General features: G+C 43.7%; 1 protein-coding gene across 2 annotated transcripts in view; it reads right to left on the reverse strand.

Annotated features, from left to right (window-relative positions):
* The window catches only part of CHCHD3 (coiled-coil-helix-coiled-coil-helix domain containing 3), a 162,655-nt gene that overhangs the window by 125,530 nt on the left and 16,359 nt on the right, over window positions 1-20,766 (reverse strand). For both annotated transcript variants that reach the window (XM_061346828.1, XM_061346827.1), the window contains exon 3: window positions 7,109-7,193. In XM_061346828.1, the coding sequence (XP_061202812.1) occupies window positions 7,109-7,193 (85 nt within the window). The remainder of the gene's footprint in view (window positions 1-7,108; window positions 7,194-20,766) is intronic.

Here is a 20,766-nt window from a genome sequence, read left to right on the forward strand (position 1 = left end):
CCCCATGTTCCAGTATTTAAAGGGTGGCTACAAAGAAGACGGAGGCTCTCTTGTGATAGGAGTCACATGGAAAACACAAGGGGTGATGGACACAAAAGGAACATTTTTCACCACTAGAACAATCAGCCACTGGAGTAATCTCCCCAGGAAAGCAGTGGGTTACCCAACATTGGACACTGAAGATTGAGCTGCATGGGCATCCTAAGGCATCTAGTCCAGACCATGCTTTGTACAGATAGGATGGACCAGACGATCCTTGAGGTCCCTTTCAAAGGGGTATTCCACAGTTTTTACATTAGTTCTGGACATGTCCAGTAGCAGTAATAAGGAAGGCAAGGTATTAAGTGTTTTACTTTACTCTTTAGGCTGAAGTCTATTATCCAACCCAAGAAAACACTGACCTTACTCCTAACCAAGATAGTTTGTATTGGGTTCCACCTTGCCCCACTCAACCATTTCTCCCCATTCCCTCAATTATCCCATACTTCAGACACTTCTCAAATCAACTACGAGTCCAGGTAATGACATTCATTTGAACATGTTCATTCATTTCCCTTGTCCAGCTGCTTCCAGCCTCAGCACAACATCCATCAACTGAAACTATCTTTGCTAATGGCCATGTTAGTTGGTGTGCAGGTCCTTGATCAAAAGATCAAAGACACTAATTTCAAAACTCCTAATTCCATCCAGATCTTCCATTCATCAACAATATTTCCACAAACAGCTTCTTATTGTGCACTGCAATATGGATACTGACTTAACAATCTGATGCCTGCCTATCCCCTGCAGAAGAGGGTTGAGTTGACTTTATTAAGATATTTAAGTTGTGGTGGGGTTTTTCGGGGGTGAGTGTTGGGTGCTGAGAGGAGAGAAGGTGAGTAAGGGGGAGGGAAGGTTGTTTAATGAGATTTAATAATTACACTTCATAAAGCCACTGTTTTTAAAATATGTGCATATAGAGCAGCATAACACAAAGAACAGAGGAACAAATCTCTACCTTTATGCCAGAGGCATAATCACTGAATATCACTCCTCCTGGGATCTGCAAAGGCAGTCATGAAATTATGACAATATTAATTATCCCTTAAAATGAAGTGACAGTTATAAAATTTATTAGTATTATTAAGTGGTTCTCTGCTACATCTACTCATATCATCTGATGGGGCCTATGATGATGTTAGAGAGAGACTCCTTATCAGGGACTGTAGTGACAGGACAGGGGGTGATGGGCTCAAACTGAAACAGGGGAAGTGCACGTTAAATAGAAGGAAGAAGCTCTTCCCTGTGAGGGTGCTGAGGTGCTGGCACAGGGTGCCCAGAGAAGCTGTGGCTGCCCCATCCCTGGCAGTGTTCAACGCCAGGTTGGACACAGGGGCTTGGAGCAAGCTGCTCTAGTGGAAGGGGTCCCTGCCCGTGGCAGGGGTTGGAACTGGAGGAGCCTTAAGGTCCCTTAGAACCCAAACCAGTCTGGGATTCCATGATTTGCTACTTCACAAAAAGAAGGAGCTCAGCTGATTGAAAGCAAAGGTTTGTTTAAAACTGCCAAGAAGGGGGAAATAGTTTCTCTCCTCCCTACCTGAATCTAAAACTATGAAGCAAATATTATTTTTGTTAATGTTCTCTCCAAATAAATTCCCTGGTTTAAAGTTGTTTTCCCATCTCTTCTTGAAATAAACTTACAGATGAAGCTTGGAATACAAATTGTCAGTTGATATGCCAACTTTCAAATTCAAAGTGAAAAATGATCCCTTGAAATTGGAGTTTATAAAGGTAGGAGTCAATTACAGCACTGCCTCCTCCAATTTCCACTTCCCATCTCCAAGATTCAGCTCTGTATATACTCAAAGCAAGACACAATGGTATTAATGGAGAACCAGAGCAGCAGGAATCCTGGAGAGTAACTCTACCATTGCCAAATAGCATTCAGCCTAGCCTTGAATGTCTCCAGCAATGATGATCCACCTCCTCTCTGGGAAACACATGCCAGTGTTTTATCACCCTCATTGTAAAGCATTTATTCCTCACATCCAGCCTGAACCTCTCCTCTGTCAGTGCGAAACCATCAGCCCTCAACCATGCACTCAACTTCCATGGTTTTAGAAAGGTACAATGCAACCGCATTCAGAAGGTGAATTATACTTCCATGAGGGAATTATCCTTCCAACAGAAGGCTGTCCAAAGAGGCATCAGTTACAACAGCTCTCCTGATCACAGTACTTGTTTATAGGTACATCTCTAATCAAACCCAAAGTGTCTTCACCCTTAAATCATAGAATCATAGAATAGAATCACAGAATAGTTAGGGTTGGAAAGGACCTTAAGATTATCAAGTTCAAACCCCCCTGCCATGGGCAGGGACACCTCACACTAAACCATGGCACTCAAAGCTCTGTCCAGCCTGGCCTTGAACACTGCCAGGGATGGAGCATTCACAACCTCCCTGGGCAATCTATTCCAGTGCCTCACCAAAATCTTGGCTTCTTCCCTTGCCCACACCATTCTCACTCCCTCTTATCCTGTGAGGGAGCAAGATTATTACACCATAATCCTCCAGATGTATTCAAAAACATATTCACTTCAAATCTTTTTATGCGTGTGAGATCAGACAAGAGAAATTTACACTGTGAGAGGGGATAAAGAACCCAACCTTCGAGCTGGCATGACAAGGCAAGGGGATTAGGAAAAGTTCAATCTGTGGAAGCAACGCTACAACTTGTTGCTGTCTCCATGTGTCATACCACATGTTGTCAACCCTGAGACTGAAGTGGCCTTTGGGACACTCAAAACAGGTATATAAAAACACCATTATGTTTTTATAACGTTCGTTACACACACCAAACTGCTCTGTGTTGTCTTGGTAAATGGACAGCACTCACCACTGCTCAGCACTCTCTGATTTCACACTCAGAAAAAGCTTCCCTGTTGTCTTACTGGCTATTTTAATTCATCTCTTCACTAACTCAACATCTTCAGATACGGAAGGAGAGAGTCATGCACCCACACATCACATTCAGAGACAAGAGGCCCTTATAAGATGTCACATCAGCCTTTCTGCCCAATTTAGATGCAATTTCAGAGAATCCCAGAATGGTTGCAGTTGGAAAGGACCTGAAAGCACATCCAGTTCCAACCCCTGCCATGGGCAGGGACCCCTTCCACTAGAGCAGCTTGCTCCAAGCCCCTGTGTCCAACCTGGCCTTGAACACTGCCAGGGATGGGGCAGCCACAGCTTCTCTGGGCACCTTGTGCCAGCGCCTCAGCACCCTCACAGGGAAGAGCTTCTGCCTAAGAGCTCAGCTCAGTCTCCCCTCGGGCAGGTTCAAGCCATTCCCCTTGGCCTGTCCCTACAGGCCCTTGTCCCAAGCCCCTCTCCAGCTTTCCTGCAGCCCCTTTAGGCACTGGAGCTGCTCTAAGGTCTCCCCTTCAGGAGCCTTCTCTTCTCCAGGCTGACCCAGCCCAGCTCTCTCAGCCTGGCTCCAGAGCAGAGCTGCTCCAGCCCTCGCAGCATCTCCATGGCTTCCTCTGCACTCGCTCCAACATCTCCACGTCTCTCATGTTGGGGGCCAGAAGAAGCAACCTCATCCTTACACTGAATGACCAGCAGAGGCAAGCTACGATGCAAAGCTGTTGTACCAACTCTTCCACTCCTAAATGAGATTATCAATTGGGTAATACTTTTAAATGCCTGGAGTTTGCATTTTTTGTGACAGTATGGTCACTTGTGTCAGAAGATTTTAAACTCTTACTCTTGACTTATCAGAAGTCCAAACCATTACAATCACTTTACTGCTTTCAAGTATTTAAAAACATAGAATCATAGAATAGTTAGGGCTAGAAATGAACTTAACATCATCCAGTTCCAAACCCCCTGCCACGGGCAGGGGCACCTCCCACTAAACCATGCCACCAAGTCTCTGCCCAGCCTGGCCTTCAATACTGCCAGGGATGGAGCTTCACAGCTTCCTTGGGCAACTCATTCCAGTGCCTCACCACCCTTACAGTAAACAACTTCTTCCTTATATCCAATCTAAACTTCCCCTGTTTCAGTTTGAACCCGTTTCCCCTGTCCTATCACTACAGTCCCTAATGAAGAGTCACTCCCCAGCATCCCTATTTCCAGCTTTCTATCCCACTGTCAGCAGTAGAGAAGATGTAATTTTCCAGGCTGTTTTCTCACTTAATCTAAACACTATCAAGAGGTCCCTGTGGCAGGAGACTCCATTACACGTGTTTGCAAACACAGTAGCTTTCTGTGCCCCATGAAAAGAACACTGCAAGATAAAGCCAGTCTCCCAGTTCAACACAGGTAATTCTCTAGGAAATTTGTAGTTTCTGAAGAAAATAGATCCGCTTCCAAAGAGCTCTCATTTGGTGCACTACCCATATGAAACGAAGATCCATTAATATGCTCTTCATAAATTTACCTCTGTAGAATGAATATTCTAAATCAATCATTTGCTTTTTCTTCTCTTCTGCCAGTAAAGTAGAATAAACATGCTATTAAACAGAAATCAATAGTGAGCTTGAAAATATACAGTAGCACAGAAGAAGATCAAGCCCTGCTATTGATTTTAATATAACATTTTTGGTGCATAGTTTCCCAAAGGGTTCTTCTCCAATCTCGTGTTTCATTCTTCTCTCAATTTACATTTTCACTGGTGGATTTGCTGCTCTCTTCTGCAAACGCTGTCTAACCCAAGAAGTTTCCTAAGAGCTTGTCATCAATGCAATGTACTGCTGAGACATGACAAAACAAGGTCGGGGGGGAAGCACTCACACACATCTGAGTATCAATTAAACCTTAAAGTGAATTGCAGTTATGGAGGGACCCTCCCCCAAGCACAACACCAACACAAAAACACATACAGAAGGTAATGGCTGCAATCTCAGCACCTACCACAGCGAGCCACCTTTGTGCACCAGCATGTACGTGGCTTTAAAAGCCAATTTAGAGTTTAGAGAGATTTTCTTTAAACAGATGAGGATGTTTAGAACTAGAGAGGTTGCAGTAAGTTATCCAGCTAATGACAGCTAAAATGCCACACACCATATGGAGCCCAGCTAGCCGAGTAGAACAGACTCCAGCAATTCATTACTAGGGAGTGTTTGAAAATCTATCATCTGTATTACTAAAGAAAAGCATTTTTCCTATGGCTTTCAAAACAAAAGTTGCCAAAGTCATCACAGGAGACTACAGTCAAAACACAGGAGAGCTTAAGAGTTATCAAAAGAACTGCAGAATGGTTTGGGTTGGAAAGGACCTTAAAGCTCATACAATTCCAACCCCCTGCCACAGGCAGGGTCACCTTCCAGTAGAGCAGCTTGCTCCAAGCCCCTGTGTCCAACCTGGCCTTCAACACTGCCAGGGATGGGGCAGCCACAGCTTCTCTGGGCACCCTGTGCCAGCACCTCAGCACCCTCACAGGAAAGAGCTTCTGCCTTATCTCCAACCTGAACTTCCCATGTTGAATTTTGAACCCATCACCCCTTGTCCTGTCACTCCAGTCCCTGATAAGGAGCCCCTCTCCAGCATCCTTGTAGCTTCCTTCAGACACTGGAAGCTGCTCTGAGGTCTCAATGCAGCTTCTCTTCTCCAGGCTCAACAGCCCCAATGTTCTCAGGCTGTCATTTTATTCATTTTCTAAACTATTATTTATTTGACAGTTTACATTTCAAAAGCACAGATTCTTCAACCCAATTTTAAGACACACAAAGGTTTTACAGAAGCATTTTAATACGTAACATCTTCCCGACTAATCTTTAGTCAAATAAAGGGAACACTGCCAAGCACTACTCCCTATAAAATATAACGTCAGGAATATGACAAGCCAGTCTGCTCCCTACCTTTCATAGCCCAATGCACTACCCATGAAACCTGCACTATTGAATACTCAATGGAAGTTACTGAAAGGAGTCATATAGCAAAAAAACTGGAGTCACAAACCAAAACATTTCCATGTCGTAATCACATTTTGCTCAACTCTTGAGCAGTCAACACGAAACTTAAATCTAACCCAAGTTCTCCTGTCAAAGCCCAGTTCAAAAGAGGACAGATTTCACTGTAACATATTGATTTCCTTTATTGCTGACTCAAAAAGAAGCCCGATTTTTTTTCTGGGACATTTATATAGTCCTATCTAATTACAGACTCCATCAACCTAACTCAATTAAACAGGAATATAATGATGTGTAGGAAACAACTGAGATATATGCAGACAATTTAAATAGTACTAATTACATTCTCATTTCTTTAATCCATCATAATGAGCCTTTCTTCCCATTCTCAGAACAGAGGACAATATGGAGGTTAATATTTATATTCAGTGTGTAATCATCTATATAGGAAAACCAGTGCAATAAAGTACAAATGAACTCACAAGTCAGTTCATTGTGCAGCCAACTCAATTCCAAATTCCAGCAGGATTTTTTCCATTGCTAATAAAGCCACAGTACCATAGAAGACATTGCAGAAAACGCTTCTGAACTGCTGCATCCAAAATCTACCACTGCATTCTGTATGAACCTAACCAGTGTTCCACATAACCTCAGAGAAAACACGCTTAAGAAAGTCCTGTTTCAATATACAGGAAGATAATGAAAGAGTTTTCTACTAGTAAACTGTTTTAATTCAATACCTGCTACCTTCAAAGCACTACAAAGCAGTTCAAAACATACTGCAGCTCACAGAAATACTTAGAATTCACAGAAAGAACGACCATTTCTATTGCTGTTAGCATATACCTTTTGATCACACAGATCGGTTACAGGTAACCCACCTCTGCATTGCTCTCAATCTATTTCCATCTTTATACCACAAAGTGAGCATTTGGACTCAAAAGAAAAATCAAAGATTGAGTTTGACAGACTCAGACTCATGAGGTCAAAAGGGATATAAAGCCACGTTTTGTATCAGCTCTTGCAAGGAAACTTCAGTTAATGTGTTATTTTAGCATGTATTTAATATCAAAACCTGCTATATTAGCCAAAGGTCTAACCCACCACTTTGTCTTAGGGCACAGAATTCAACTGGTTACAGTAAGTAAATAAATAACAGTAATAAAAGCATTGAGTACACATTTGTGTTCAAGACTGTGATTAACAAACCAACCTTCTCTTTTGAGCTTCAGAGTCTCTCCTGGCTCGTTCTAATGCCAGTTCTTCCGCTATTCTCTTCTTCAGTTGTTCATCAATAACTACAATTAAAAGAAAATGAAGAGAAATGTTAACACAACATATTTCTAATTACAGAAAAAAACTGCATAATACAGCACTCTGGTTTATTTTCTTCTTTCTAAAGCAGTTGAAATGCTTTCTTGTGATTTAACCACCTTTCAAACTTAAGATACACTAGAGATCCTTTAAAAACTACTCTTCTTTAACAACTTACTTCTCACCAGAATCTTTCAAAGACTAAAAACCATACAGTATATGTTAAATACATTTTTCTTATGAAATATGCCTTTATGAAGTAAAACTGGGGAGGATGTGACTGAGACCTAAATAGTAAAGTCATGAGATTCTGGGTTTTATTCATACGGAACCAAGAGAAACATCTTCCTGTGCAATTAATCAAGTACTTTTAGATATATATTTTACCCAACAAAGTATTTGCAACACCCTAGATACCCATGCTTCCTGTTAGATTTTGCCTCAAATTCTCCCAATCTGGTTTAAACAAGCACGCATGGAAAGAATCTTCTCTTCACTTAGATGATGACAGATGAACCAGCTGAAAGGTTGGTTAAGAACTCAAAGAGAAGCAACTTCAAGTGTATGAACAAACTTTTCAACACAGAAGTAGGAAAGTATGAGAGCCACTAAACCTACGCACTTGAAAGACCAAAGTCCATTCACCAAGGTTTTGAAACACAAACCAAGTCCATTCTCAACTCTTTGATATTCAAGGGCTCAGTCATACAAATAACTACACTGATACCATTCACTATCTCCACATCCATAAGCAATTGCATATTTCTGAGCCAAAGAGATCAGTAGTAGTTTGTAGTTACTTCTTTTAATAGAAGTTGGGGCAATAAAAGTTTCCACAGATTCTTAAAAGAAAATATTGTGTAAAGTTGTTTCAACCTAAGAAAAAGCCAACAAAGAAACTTTGGAGATGCTTTATCTCTATCAAATATTAAGTGACACACACATAGCAGAAAGTAAAGAAAAGAGAAAGAAAATACCTAGCAATAAAGAATAACAATTCCCAATTGGGAACGTATAATAGCTTGATAGCCAGAAATTATGCCAAATTCACTGGAAAGGCATGAACCTCCATCATTCCCCTTGGCCTGTCCCTACAGGCCCTTGTCCCAAGCCCCTCTCCAGCTTTCCTGCAGCCCCTTTAGGCACTGGAGCTGCTCTAAGGTCTCCCTTTCAGGAGCCTTCTCTTCTCCAGGCTGCCCCAGCCCAGCTCTCTCAGCCTGGCTCCAGAGCAGAGCTGCTCCAGCCCTCGCAGCATCTCCATGGCCTCCTCTGCACTCGCTCCAACAGCTCCACATCCCTCTTGTGCTGCTGCCCCAGAGCTGGATCAGGACTGCAGGGGGGGTCTCCCCAGAGCACAGCAGAGGGGCAGGATCCCCTCCCTGAGCTGCTGCTCACGCTCTGGGGGTGCAGCCCAGCACACGGGGGGGTTCTGGGCTCAAGCACACACTGAAGCCGGGTCATGGGGAGCTTCTCCTTATCCAGCATCCCCAGATCCTTCTCCTCAGGGCTGCTCTCAGTCCAGTCTCCCCCAGCCTTTGCTTGTGCTGGGGTTTTCCCCTACCCAGGTGCAGAACCTTGGACTTGGTCTCGTTTAAGTCCATGAGGTTCACATGGGCTGACCTCAAGGTCCTCCTGCTAAAACATGTAATCTCAGTCTAAAACGCCAGTCACTTGAGTGTGATATACATATTGAATTCAGGGCAATACAACCTCATCTGCCTTCAGAATCGGTAAGAAAACCACTTCCTTAGGTAACTCGAAACCAGACAACAACTTTTTCGAGCACTGTAACATGAAGCAAGTGCAGTACAACAAGCAGTCCCCCAGAGATTACATTTGTATAAAGTATTTATTCATAGAGACAGCATTCAGCAACTGTTGCCAGTTGGAAACCTGTGGAGATACTGGGGCTGAGAGGCAAAAGCCATCACCTCCTTTTTGTACCAAGGTGATAGTTACAGTATTTGCACAGAAAGCAGACCATCTGGAATTTAGATCCTCCTAAGATGGCCAGGTTTGAGTCCACCTATCACGTTTACTTCAGTGAAAAGCTCCAAACACCAAGCTACCATCTAATTTCAGCAGATAAACCGTTCATTTCCTTTTTCTTTGACAAATACAGCTAAAGAAAAAAAGCGTCCTAGAGAGTTCCAGTGATTAGAAAACATAACAGACAGGTTTTAGGACCCCCTTTTGGAACCAGTTGTTCTACATTAGGCAGCAATCAGGTTTTAAAAACTAGAGACATGAAATGACCGCTGCTTCAGGAGTTGGCTTTACCTGAAAATATTATCCAACATCATTAGCCCAGGTTCCCATTAGAGTTGATAGATTCCAGTGTTCAATTCTTCTCATCCTAATGTAGACTTATGAAATAGTGAACTTTATGAATGAATGAAGCAGCTTCATCAACTATATGGGAGTCTTGGCCAAGTAATTCAGTTATAAACATCTTAAGTCAAGTAGAATGAATCGATATCCATCTGGCAGATGCAGCCAATGCTTAGATGACAGAAAGAGCTGCCTTGGGGAATGATGGGGGATCACTTGCGAACAGAAAGTGAGACCTCAGCCTAAAAATACATTAATATATGTGAAAATTCAGAGGTAAATATGAATCTTCAACAGATTATGATCACAAACACCAGATGAAAAAGCAAAACCCCATTTTATTGGGACTATCTCTACTAACTATTAACACTGCTCCATTATTGCCTGCTCTGAGGCTATGTGAGAATACTCTGTTTGAGAAGACATGGAGCTAATGTTTGCAAAGATCAGCTACTCAGTTCAAATGGTATCATCAGAGCAGAAAAAAGGTGGGCAAAACATCAGGCTATCACATGGACCCTGTTTCAGTACTACAGCACACATTCATCTCCCCATACCTCAGTAATCATCACAAGCCTAGGTGGTAACGTTCTACATTTGTACACTCAGAAATGATTAAGCTGTCATAAGAGCAAAGAACTGATTTAACACCACAGTTAGCTTATTCACAGAACAATCTGAAAGCCTGAGATCAAGTGCTTCTTACTGCAGCTCAACCCAAATACCTCAGTAAGGGATTGTAGCGATAGGACAAGAGGTAATGGATTTAAACTGAAACAGGAAGTTCAGGTTAGATGTAGGGAAGAAGTTCTCTACTGTGAGGGTGCTGAGGCGCTGGCACAGGGTGCCCAGAGAAGCTCTGGCTGCCCCATCCCTGGCAGTGTTCAAGGCCAGGTTGGACACAGGGGCTTGGAGCAAGCTGCTCTAGTGGAAGGGGTCCCTGCCCATGGCAGGGGGTTGGAACTGGAGGAGCTTTAAGGTCCTTTCCAACCCAAACCATGCCATGATTCTGTAATATTTCATGTCCTTTAATACTGAACCTTGGAGTACCAAAACTTCCATAAGTGTATTGTTCACGGCATCGACATCACGAAGTTCATCTTTCTGCTGTGCAAAAATGAGTACAAGAAGCCTAACAGACCATAAAACGTTTTGAGTCATAATGAGAAAAGAGTCAGGCATCAGCCAATAAAGACACTTGACCTTAATCAATCAGGTTAGCTATCGATCAGGCAAATACTAATAGGGAATAAAAGCAGAGCTATAGATCATTCACCAGCAGTATTGTAAGATATCCTTGGGTAGCTGGCAAATGGGAGCTTTATGATGTTTCAGTGAAAAATTGCAGTTCTACAAGGTGGAGGGGTTCTGAGGGAAGAAGCAGCATTTAAAAGGAGAAAAGCTCATTTATTAGAAAGAGGATCAGAAAAAGGAACTGGTTTTATATAAAAGCAGTAAGATTTCTCTCTGTTGGCAATCTCTGCTCAGATTATAGATTAAAAACAGGCAGATGACCATTAAACTATTGGAATATTAGGACCCGGTGGCTGCAATGCTGCCAGAATAAGCATGACTCATACATAAGTATAGAGCAGTTGCTAAAAATTACATAGCCATTCCCACCACCACACACTTGAGCATTTTAAGTTCTTCAGGATACTGAAATCAGCGTCAGCTTCATAGTAAATGTATCCCCAAGCTGACACATCAGGAAGATTTTCAAGTAATTCCATTTAGGAAGGTCACACTTGCATCCCAGTGCTCTCTTAATGTTCTGCCAAGAGCACAAAATGAATGCAGCTCCAGCATTCCAATCACAAGACAATCCAGACAGATGATCTGTAATAGGAACTATGCTTAAAATTCCACAGTGTTATAGCCAGAAATAGCTCTTCTCTGTCCTCTTAGCATGTGAAGGGCGGGTGCTGATAGGTGTCTGATGAGCAGTATTCTCCTCAGGGTAATGGCAATGGAGTACCACCAGCTGCAGGGACAGAGGGCTCATTACCATGCTCAGACCTAGCAGCAGGTTGTAGAATGCTGGAGAGTGACAAAACTGCTCCATGTAACACCACTGTAGACACAGAATACCACTACCTGATAAAACCCATGAAGCTCTTGTCTGGATCTTCAGAGATTAAGCAGTGAGAATCAACAGATAAGGACACTTGGCCATTTCGATGGCCTCTGGGATGCAATAACCTGACATTCCTTATTTGTCCACCTACTCCTCTGCAGAAGTTTAAAAGACAGTAATTTACATCTAAAACTGCAGTATAAATACATGATGCATTTCATAAAATCCAAGACTGCTTTGGGTTGGAAGGGACCTTAAAGCTCCTCCAGTTCCAACCCCCTGCCACAGGCAGGGACCCCTTCCACTAGGGCAGCTTGCTCCAAGACCCTGTGTCCAACCTGGCCTTGAACACTGCCAGGGATGGGGCAGCCACAGCTTCTCTGGGCACCCTGTGCCAGCGCCTCAGCCCCTCACAGGGAAGAGCTTCTGCCTAAGAGCTCATCTCAGTCTCCCCTCGGGCAGGTTCAAGCCATTCCCCTTGGCCTGTCCCTACAGGCCCTTGTCCCAAGCCCCTCTCCAGCTTTCCTGCAGCCCCTTTGGGCACTGGAGCTGCTCTAAGGTCTCCCCTTCAGAAGCCTTCTCTTCTCCAGGCTGACCCAGCCCAGCTCTCTCAGCCTGGCTCCAGAGCAGAGCTGCTCCAGCCCTTCTTCCTCCCACTCTAAAACAGTTGCTGTATAGAAACATTCAGCATGACACTAAGAATACAGCAAGAAGGTGGCACCCAAAGCTTTATCAACACTTGTTAGGTAAAGGAGACACCTGCAGCCTCAAAAAGATTACTCTGAGGAATCAGAAATACAACATGGACAAGTTCATCAAGCAGCCTCTAACCTGCAGAGCTGGAACCTGCCCATTAGTATCACATATTCAAAAATCATTAATGGGAACTGCATTTATTAGCAGGCACCTTCACTAACTCTTCTCAAAAGGGCAGGTGCATTAAGCTGTTAATGAAGAGACACTTCAGTTAGACACAGTCAAGCATCTTTTAGAAATTACTTTGCTAAATGGTCAGCAAATTCATTTACAAAAAGGAAAAAATGAGACTAAACCATTTCTCCTTTTCTTTTTCATCCAGGTTTGCTATTGAAAATGTCCATTGAACAAGACATCTTTTGGAGAGCAGCTTCTTGGAGGCCACACCAGCATCACAGATAAGGCCTCCAGGCCACTCAAACATCCTCCTTAAGGAGAGAAAACTTTACTGTCACAAAAAAATACCTCCGCAGATAGATGCAGCAAAAGACCTCCAGGCAATGTGTGTCAACTGACTGACCTGATGGTGAAAAAGCTCCTCCTTACAGGTTAAAAGCACCCGTGGTTCAATGGATGCCTGCTGTTTCTCTTCCTGCTGGAAGGGTACTTCCAAGCCTAACAGCTCTAGGCCCATTAGCCTTTCATAAGTTTCAGAAGATCACTCCTTGACCCAAGGATCTCTGCAGTGCTGTGGGGCTGCACTGGCTACTTCTGCTTTCAAACAAACACATCATAAGGAAAGTCAAGGGGACTATAAGAAACCTGGAGAGGGGCTTGGGACAAGGGCCTGTAGGGACAGGCCAAGGGGAATGGCTTGAACCTGCCCGAGGGGAGACTGAGCTGAGCTCTTAGGCAGAAGCTCTTCCCTGTGAGGGTGCTGAGGCGCTGGCACAGGGTGCCCAGAGAAGCTGTGGCTGCCCCATTCCTGGCAGTGTTGAAGGCCAGGTTGGACACAGGGGCTTGGAGCAAGCTGCTCCAGTGGAAGGGGTCCCTGCCTGTGGCAGGGGTTGGAACTGGATGAGCTTTAAGGTTCCCACCAACAAAAACCAACCTGGGATTGTACAATGACGACAGCCAAGCACATGGCTTAGATGCAACCCAGTGGACTAACACAGGTGTGAGATACACAAAACCAACTGCACACTCTTCAACCAAGTGCCTGAATGCAACAACAAGACAAAAACCAAGAAGACGAGGCCTTGGGTGATACGGTTTAGAGCGAGGTGTCCCTGCCCATGGCAGGGGGGTTGGAACTGGATGATCTTAAGGTCTTTTCCGACCCTCACTATTCTATGATTCTAAGATACATTTGCAATTTGGTTTATCTCTTTCATTGCCACCGAGTACAGGCTACTAGGAAAGGGTAGTTGTAAAACGAGCGGTAATTTACTATCATGGATTAAAAACAGGCTGACACAAAATAGAGGACAGAAAGCACTAGAAATGAGATAGCTAAACTGAGACTAAACTTTGCACATGAATGGTCTAAAATCATTTTAATCAAGACTGGAAGATTCAAAAAGGGAGAAAATAAGGCCAGACAAGCTGAGTAGCACAATGGTATACAAATTCAGTGCTGACAAATGAATAGCCACACGCACTGGAAAGCGAACTGTGATTTTTATCTTACAGTCTGCTTGGTTTTTAAATCAACCATAATCACATGTAAGTCCTGAGCACTGCACAAAGAACGTTTGTTTAATGGCCAGCCTGGCATGAGAAGGAAGAAAGTAGAAAGGAAAGAGAAGGTCCAACATTAAGTATAAAATACATAAAGAATGAGAGAGAAAGAATGTGAAAATAGATACAAAATGATGCACCTCCACACTTCAAGCACAGTGTTTTATCAGGCTTTCCACACAAAGCCAAAGATAAGCTTTGCTGGCATCTATTTCATTACCACCAAAACTTACAGATTTCACACAATGATCACTTCGAAAAGTTCTCCAAACTTGTCCCATAGCTTATGTTAACATCTTCTTTCTTTTAAGGCAAATGGGAAAGAAAAATGTAGTCTTTGAAACAAAGCTGTCCTGGCTTCAGCAGTAGCAGTCATTTTTTCTCCTTCTTAGTAGCTGGTGCAGTGCTGTGGTTTTGACTTTCAGCCTGGGAACAGTGCTGATAGCACCGATGGCTTTAGTTACTGCTCAAATGTTTGGTCTGGCCAAGGACTTTGTGAGCCTCATGCTCTGCCAGGGAGGAGGGAAGCTGGGAGGAAGCAGAGACAGGACACCTGACCCAAACTGACCAAAGAGGTATTCCATACCACAGCACGTCATGCCCAGGAGGTAATGGAGAGTTACCCCGAAGGGCTAGTTCACTGCAGGGTTGGACGAGGCATCGGTTGGTGCTTGGTCGGCAGGTGCTGAGGTGTTGTATTCTCTTCCCTTGTTATTTCCTTTATCATTACTACTATTGGTGGCAGCAGCAGTGATTTGTGTTATACCTTAGTTACTGGGCTGTTCTTATCTCAACCCATGGGAGTTGCGTTCTTTTGATTCTCCTCCCCATCCCTCCGGGAGCAGGGGGGGGGGGGGGGGGGGGGGGGTTGAGACTGCATGGCTGACTTGCCAACAGGGTTTAAACCACAACAAAAGCACAGGAAAAGTGAGAGGTGTCAGTCTGGGGTTTTGCATCAGAAGCACTAAGCTCAGCTGGCTCCTCACGGATCCCCATTGCATGTTTTTCTGACCCCTCACTTTGAGTCAGGCTGATCTCTCTTACCCCTATGTCTTCCCTGAGCACCTCTCCAGTGTCCAGACTTCATCCTTCTTGCCTCCTGGCTTGGCAATGCACAGCACAGGCTGCAGCTGCTTTACCAGAACAGGTTCCCCAAAATGCTCCATTCCTGGGAGTGTTCCAGGCCAGGCTGGGCAGAGCCTTGGGCAACATGGTCTGCAGTGATGCATACCTGCCCATGGCAGTGGTTGGGAACTGGAGGATCTTACGGCCCTTTTCAACCCACACCATTCTATAATTATATGTGCAGAATGATAAGCCTTCAGCAGAAGAGCCCAGGCAGCTTTAGACCTTGTCTCTGTAAAGGCTTTAATCTTAGTATCTCTTTTCTACGTGCCTTTGTTTTATCCAAACCTCTAAAAACGTCAGGGCCTTGAGTCTTTCAGCCCTCCCTTGGATTTGGCTGAAACAGATTCATAAACTTAGGAGTTATCAGAAGGCAACTGGTGAATGTCCACTACCACACAACTCTCCCTTTGGGAAACCACACAGGAATAATGGAAAGAAAACCTGAAATGGCTCAACACAAAAGAGAAGATACAGAACGTAACATAATATGGGCAGCCTTGGGCTTCCACCCATCTTTGCATCACACACTTAGGGAAGCTCACAACCAAGCTGAGTGCAGCCTTGAACACACTCTTATTTTTCAACTATTTGACATGCACAGGGGATAATCTATTGTCAAAATCTTTCCTGAAGTCAAGCATAGCAAAATCAAGAGCACTGTGGGGGGGGTGGGACAGGACACGAAAGAACACCAACAGGCTACGTGACATAGAGAGCACAGTTTCAAGCTATGTACTAGGTAATGTCAGAAACATAGAATCACAGAATCAACCAGGTTGGAAAAGCCCTTTAAGCTCATCCAGCCCAAGGGCTCCCATCAGTGCCAAGGCCACCACTAACCCATGGCACTGAGGCCTCACCTCCACACTGTGTGAACACTTGCAGGGACGGTGACTGCAGCCCTGCCCTGGGCAACCTGCTCCAATGCCTGAGCACCCTCTGGGCAAGGAATTGTTCCTCAGCTCCATCTAAACCTGCCCTGGTGCAGCTTGAGGCCGGTTCCTCTTGTCCCATCCCTTGTTCCTAGGGAGCAGAGCCCAGCCCCTCCTGGCTCCATCCTCCTGTCAGGCAGTTGGAGGCAGCCATCAGGTCCCCCCTGAGCCTCCTCTTCTCCACACTGAACCCCCCAGGTCCCTCAGCCCTTCCCCATCACACTTGTGCTCCAGGCCTTGCACCAGCTCCATTGCCCTTCTCCGGCTCCACTCCAGCACCTCAATGTCTCTCTTGTAGTGAGGGGCCCAGAACTGAAGATGAAGATTTCTTGATGGAAAAACTACTTCCTAATTATTTACTGCAGAATTCCTTGCATTCACCTCTGTAGCATCTGGTATTGACAAGAGAGCATCAGCGCATTGAAACCATCGATCTGATACAACCAGGCAGCTCTCCTGTCCCTGTGCACATTAAGTATGAACATTAACCAGCTCACTTGGGACAATGTACCTTCGGGCTGTCTCCAAACCCATCATCTGCTTCAGAAGCCAGCAGGGCAACTGTGGCTTTGGAGACATTAAAGTTAATGAAGATGTCATAAGGAAATTCCAAACTGCACATTAACAGTCATAAATATTGAATCAGGAAGCATGTGTCAGCAACCTGGTACCTCCCCAGCATCAAGCCATGGGCTCATGAAAACATTATGGGTCCTTTCACAGTTAACACACTCTGACCACCCACACTGCAGTTTAAAATGCATAACATACAAACACCCTCAGTTTACTCATTCTAGTTAATAACCACCCCAGTTTGGGCCATATATCACACAAAACCCATCACCATCAGTGGCCATTTAAGCTGAACAGCAGAAAAGAGACAAAATACCAAATTCATTACTCTTCATTTAGAAAGTAGCCAACTAAACAGTACCATGTAATAATTTCCTCTAGACCAGGAAAATAAGTATATTTTTTTTTCTTATTCCATTAAACAACAAGAAAATGTTGTCTCTAAGTTACCCCAAGCAGCTAATCATGGCAACAAAACTTCTTTCACCCCTGAAATAGGTTGCTTATGGTGTAGGTTACATGCCCTGCTAAATCAATGCAAGAGAGTCCATCTGCACCTACTCAATTTACCTGTGTGGACTCAAAGCTCCAGCTCAAAGCTGTCAATCAGGTAACTTTTATGAGCACAAAATTCACTGGTAGAATCAAGGACTTCAGTTAGCTTTGGGTACCAGTAACACTGGGAAGGAACTCTTATCCTGGACACCTAAAACACAAGCTTTTAAAGAAAGCCATGTAAATATTCTCTGCATATGAAAGAAAACAGAAGACTTCCAGTTCTGAAATCAAACTGATTTCAATGTGGATTAAAACCATGGCAAATGTATTTAGTGTGTGAAATTAGGTGGTGCATCAATGACACCATTAAATATACTCTTCATTCCATCAAAAGGAGTGTGACCAGCAGGTCGAAGGAGGTGACCCTTTATTCTGCCCTCGTGAGACCTCACTTGGAGTATTGTGTGCAGTTCTGGTGTCCCCAACATAAAAAAGGCATGGATCTGTTGGAACAAGTCCAGAGGAGGCCACGAGAATGATCAGGGGACTGGAGCACCTCCCGTATGAAGATAGGCTGAGAAAGTTGGGGCTGCTCAGCCTGGAGAAGAGAAGGCTGCGTGGAGACCTCATAGCAGCCTTCCAGTATCTGAAGGGAACCTATAGGGATGCTGGGGAGAGACTCTTCATTAGGGACTGTAGTGGCAGGACAAGGGGTAATGGGTTAAAACTTAAACAGGGGAAGTTTAGATTGGATATAAGGAGGAAATTCTTTCCTGTTAGGGTAGTGAGGCACTGGAATGGGTTGCCCAGGGAGGTTGTGAATGCTCCATCCCTGGCAGTGTTCAAGGCCAGGTTGGACGAGGCCTTGGGTGATATGGTTTAGAGCGAGTGTCCCTGCCCACGGCAGGGGGGTTGGAACTTGATGATCTTAAGGTTCTTCCCAACCCTAACTGTTCTATGATTCTATGATTCTTATGTTTCCAGAGAGTCTGATTTGCAGGTAGCAGCACAGAAAAGGAAACAAGGAAGTGCTGTGACTGTACATCAGTATTCCTGGCATACAAGATTAAAAGAGAATGTAATGATTTTCAAACTGTTGTACGTGGTCTTCAACCCTCAGAAAAGTCCAAGTTTGCCTTTGCACTCAATGGAAAATATAACAAACCACCCCTTCATCCCACCAGCACTAAAGATAAAATCCAGAAATAAGTTACTTGCTTTAAAGACAAAAGGACCTGTTTCTTTCCCTGCCTCTCTCAAGAGGAGAGGAACCCCCTGGAAACCCAAAGGATGTTCACTGGTGTATGTACCACTGAACTATGAGAAACAGGTGCCTACATGTGCCAGAACAGTCACTGTCACGAGTGACTTTATTACATGTATCATGTAATGGTTTGGGTTGAAGAGATCATCTCAGTCTCCCCTCTGGCAGGTTCAAGCCATTCCCCTTGGCCTGTCCCTACAGGCCCTTGTCCCAAGCCCCTCTCCAGGTTTCCTGCAGCCCTTTTAGGCACTGGAGCTGCTCTATGGCATCCCCTTAAGAAGCTTTCTCTTCTCCAGGCTGAACAAGCCCAGTTCTATAAAGCCAAGCTGAGAGAAAAGTCTTCATTTACCCAGTTTATTATGAGCCACGGATCAAGGCAGGGTCACCATTTAAACTGCTTAGGTTCTTAAAATATAATTATTATTTTCAGAAGAATAAACTCTAATTTCAGACTTATAAAAATTCAACCACCATCACACATAGCCACTCTCCTATTGAAATTCACACTTAGAGGCACTTCCTACCACCATGGAGCCAGTGCAAACACAAAACACGCCTCCAAGGGCAAATCTCTATGAACTGTTCAGTACTGGTCATACGCAGCAGTACCTGAAGCAGCTCAAAGGATAATTAAATATGAAAACAATGCCATTAAATGTGCATAAAATAACAATATTTCATATTTTAGTTTCCAAAGGCACTTGCATACATTACACTCTCTATTTTACAATGTAAATGTGGGGATTAATCAATTTAAATTAGTCACAAGATGGTGCATGAGCTCGAAATAACAAAGCAAAGTTAGTTCATGTTCTATTTGGAATGGTTTTTTTTTCAGTATCCTGTTATTGCTGTAGCTTTAACAGTAAATCCCAACAAGAAACTTATGAGGGGGCTGGAAAAATGAAGGGAAAGCAGGATTACAAGGTCTTCCCCGGGGATTCTTTGAATTGGGTTCTATCTGACTGTGCTTACCAGCTGTATTTAACAAGAATAACTCATTTCATTACTCCCCAGCATGGCCAAGGTTACGTTCTGATAAGCAAGCAGAAATATCAAGTAAAGAAATGGATGTACACAAGCCACAGAAAGGAAATTAATAAATAGGAAATCCTGAGGCTAAACTTAAAATTAGATCTTGTTAACCAAGATAAAAAGGAGAAATGGAGCACAGAATAAAGTGGTAGGAAATAAAAAGTAAGGACATAGGAGCAAAGCTCAATGCCAGAGAAGGCCACCCTGCTGCACCCAAGAGCCTGCACAGCTAGCAATTCCAGTCACTGGTGGCTTAACAAGAAATAAGTATGAGCTACTCTGCTACAGATCTGCATAGAATATCACAGAATCCCAGACTGGTTTGGGTTGGAAGGGACCTTAAAGCTCATCCAGTTCCAACCCCCTGCCACAGGCAGGGACACCTTCCACTAGAGCAGCTTGCTCCAAGCCCCTGTATCCAACCTGGCCTTGAGCACTGCCAGGGATGGGGCAGCCACAGCTTGATGAGTACAATCAGCCATTGGAATCATCTCCCAAGGGATTTCCCAGCATTGGATGCTGTTAAGATTCAGCTAGGGCAGGGTGTTAGGACATCCAGTCTAGATCATGCTTTGCTTCTAGGGATTACAGCAGGTGAGGTCCTTTCCAGCCTTGGGTTCTATGCTGTGAAATAAGTTACTTCAGTAGGTATTTGGCCATGAGTCATTCTGGTGTCTTGTTTCATTTAAATAACTAAAGAAACAGTAGTAATGACGCAGAACTATCACATACCTTTACAATACCCTTAGACTGACTACAACAGTGGAGAGACTTGCTACTCTAGCTGCCTGTGCTAGGAATTCCTATTATATGTACACTAAGGCTTTTCTTGCTGAATACAGTGAATAAAAGCACCAGGATCCTGTAACTCAATATTTAAAATAATAAATACATTGTAAGCAATGATGGGAAGGATTTAAATTCTGCTTTCAACAGGATTAAATGTGCAATGTTCTTTCAGGACAGCTGAAGTTGCCCCATTCCTCATCTTTACAGTTCATAAGCTTACTGTAAAGCTGTTTTACCTGACAGGATGGGGAGATTTCCTGGAATATCTTATTTGCTTGAGCAAAATAACCCCTGAATTCTCTTTCTCCACATGTATTTCAATTAACATCCACCACTAGAAAGGACAGTGCAGTAATCACATATTTCCACACATAATAGCAAGGTAAAAGGGTTTATAAACTCAACACATAATAGCTGGGTAAAAGGTTTACAAACTAAAACAGCTCTTTAGTTTTACATTTAGAAGTCACCACTAATTGCTAAGAATTACTGCT

This window comes from Neopsephotus bourkii, unplaced genomic scaffold, assembly GCF_033783945.1.
Source record: "Neopsephotus bourkii isolate Nb327-2 ecotype Australia unplaced genomic scaffold, CSIRO-AGI_Nbou_v1 NB_281, whole genome shotgun sequence".
NCBI lineage: Eukaryota > Metazoa > Chordata > Aves > Psittaciformes > Psittacidae > Neopsephotus > Neopsephotus bourkii.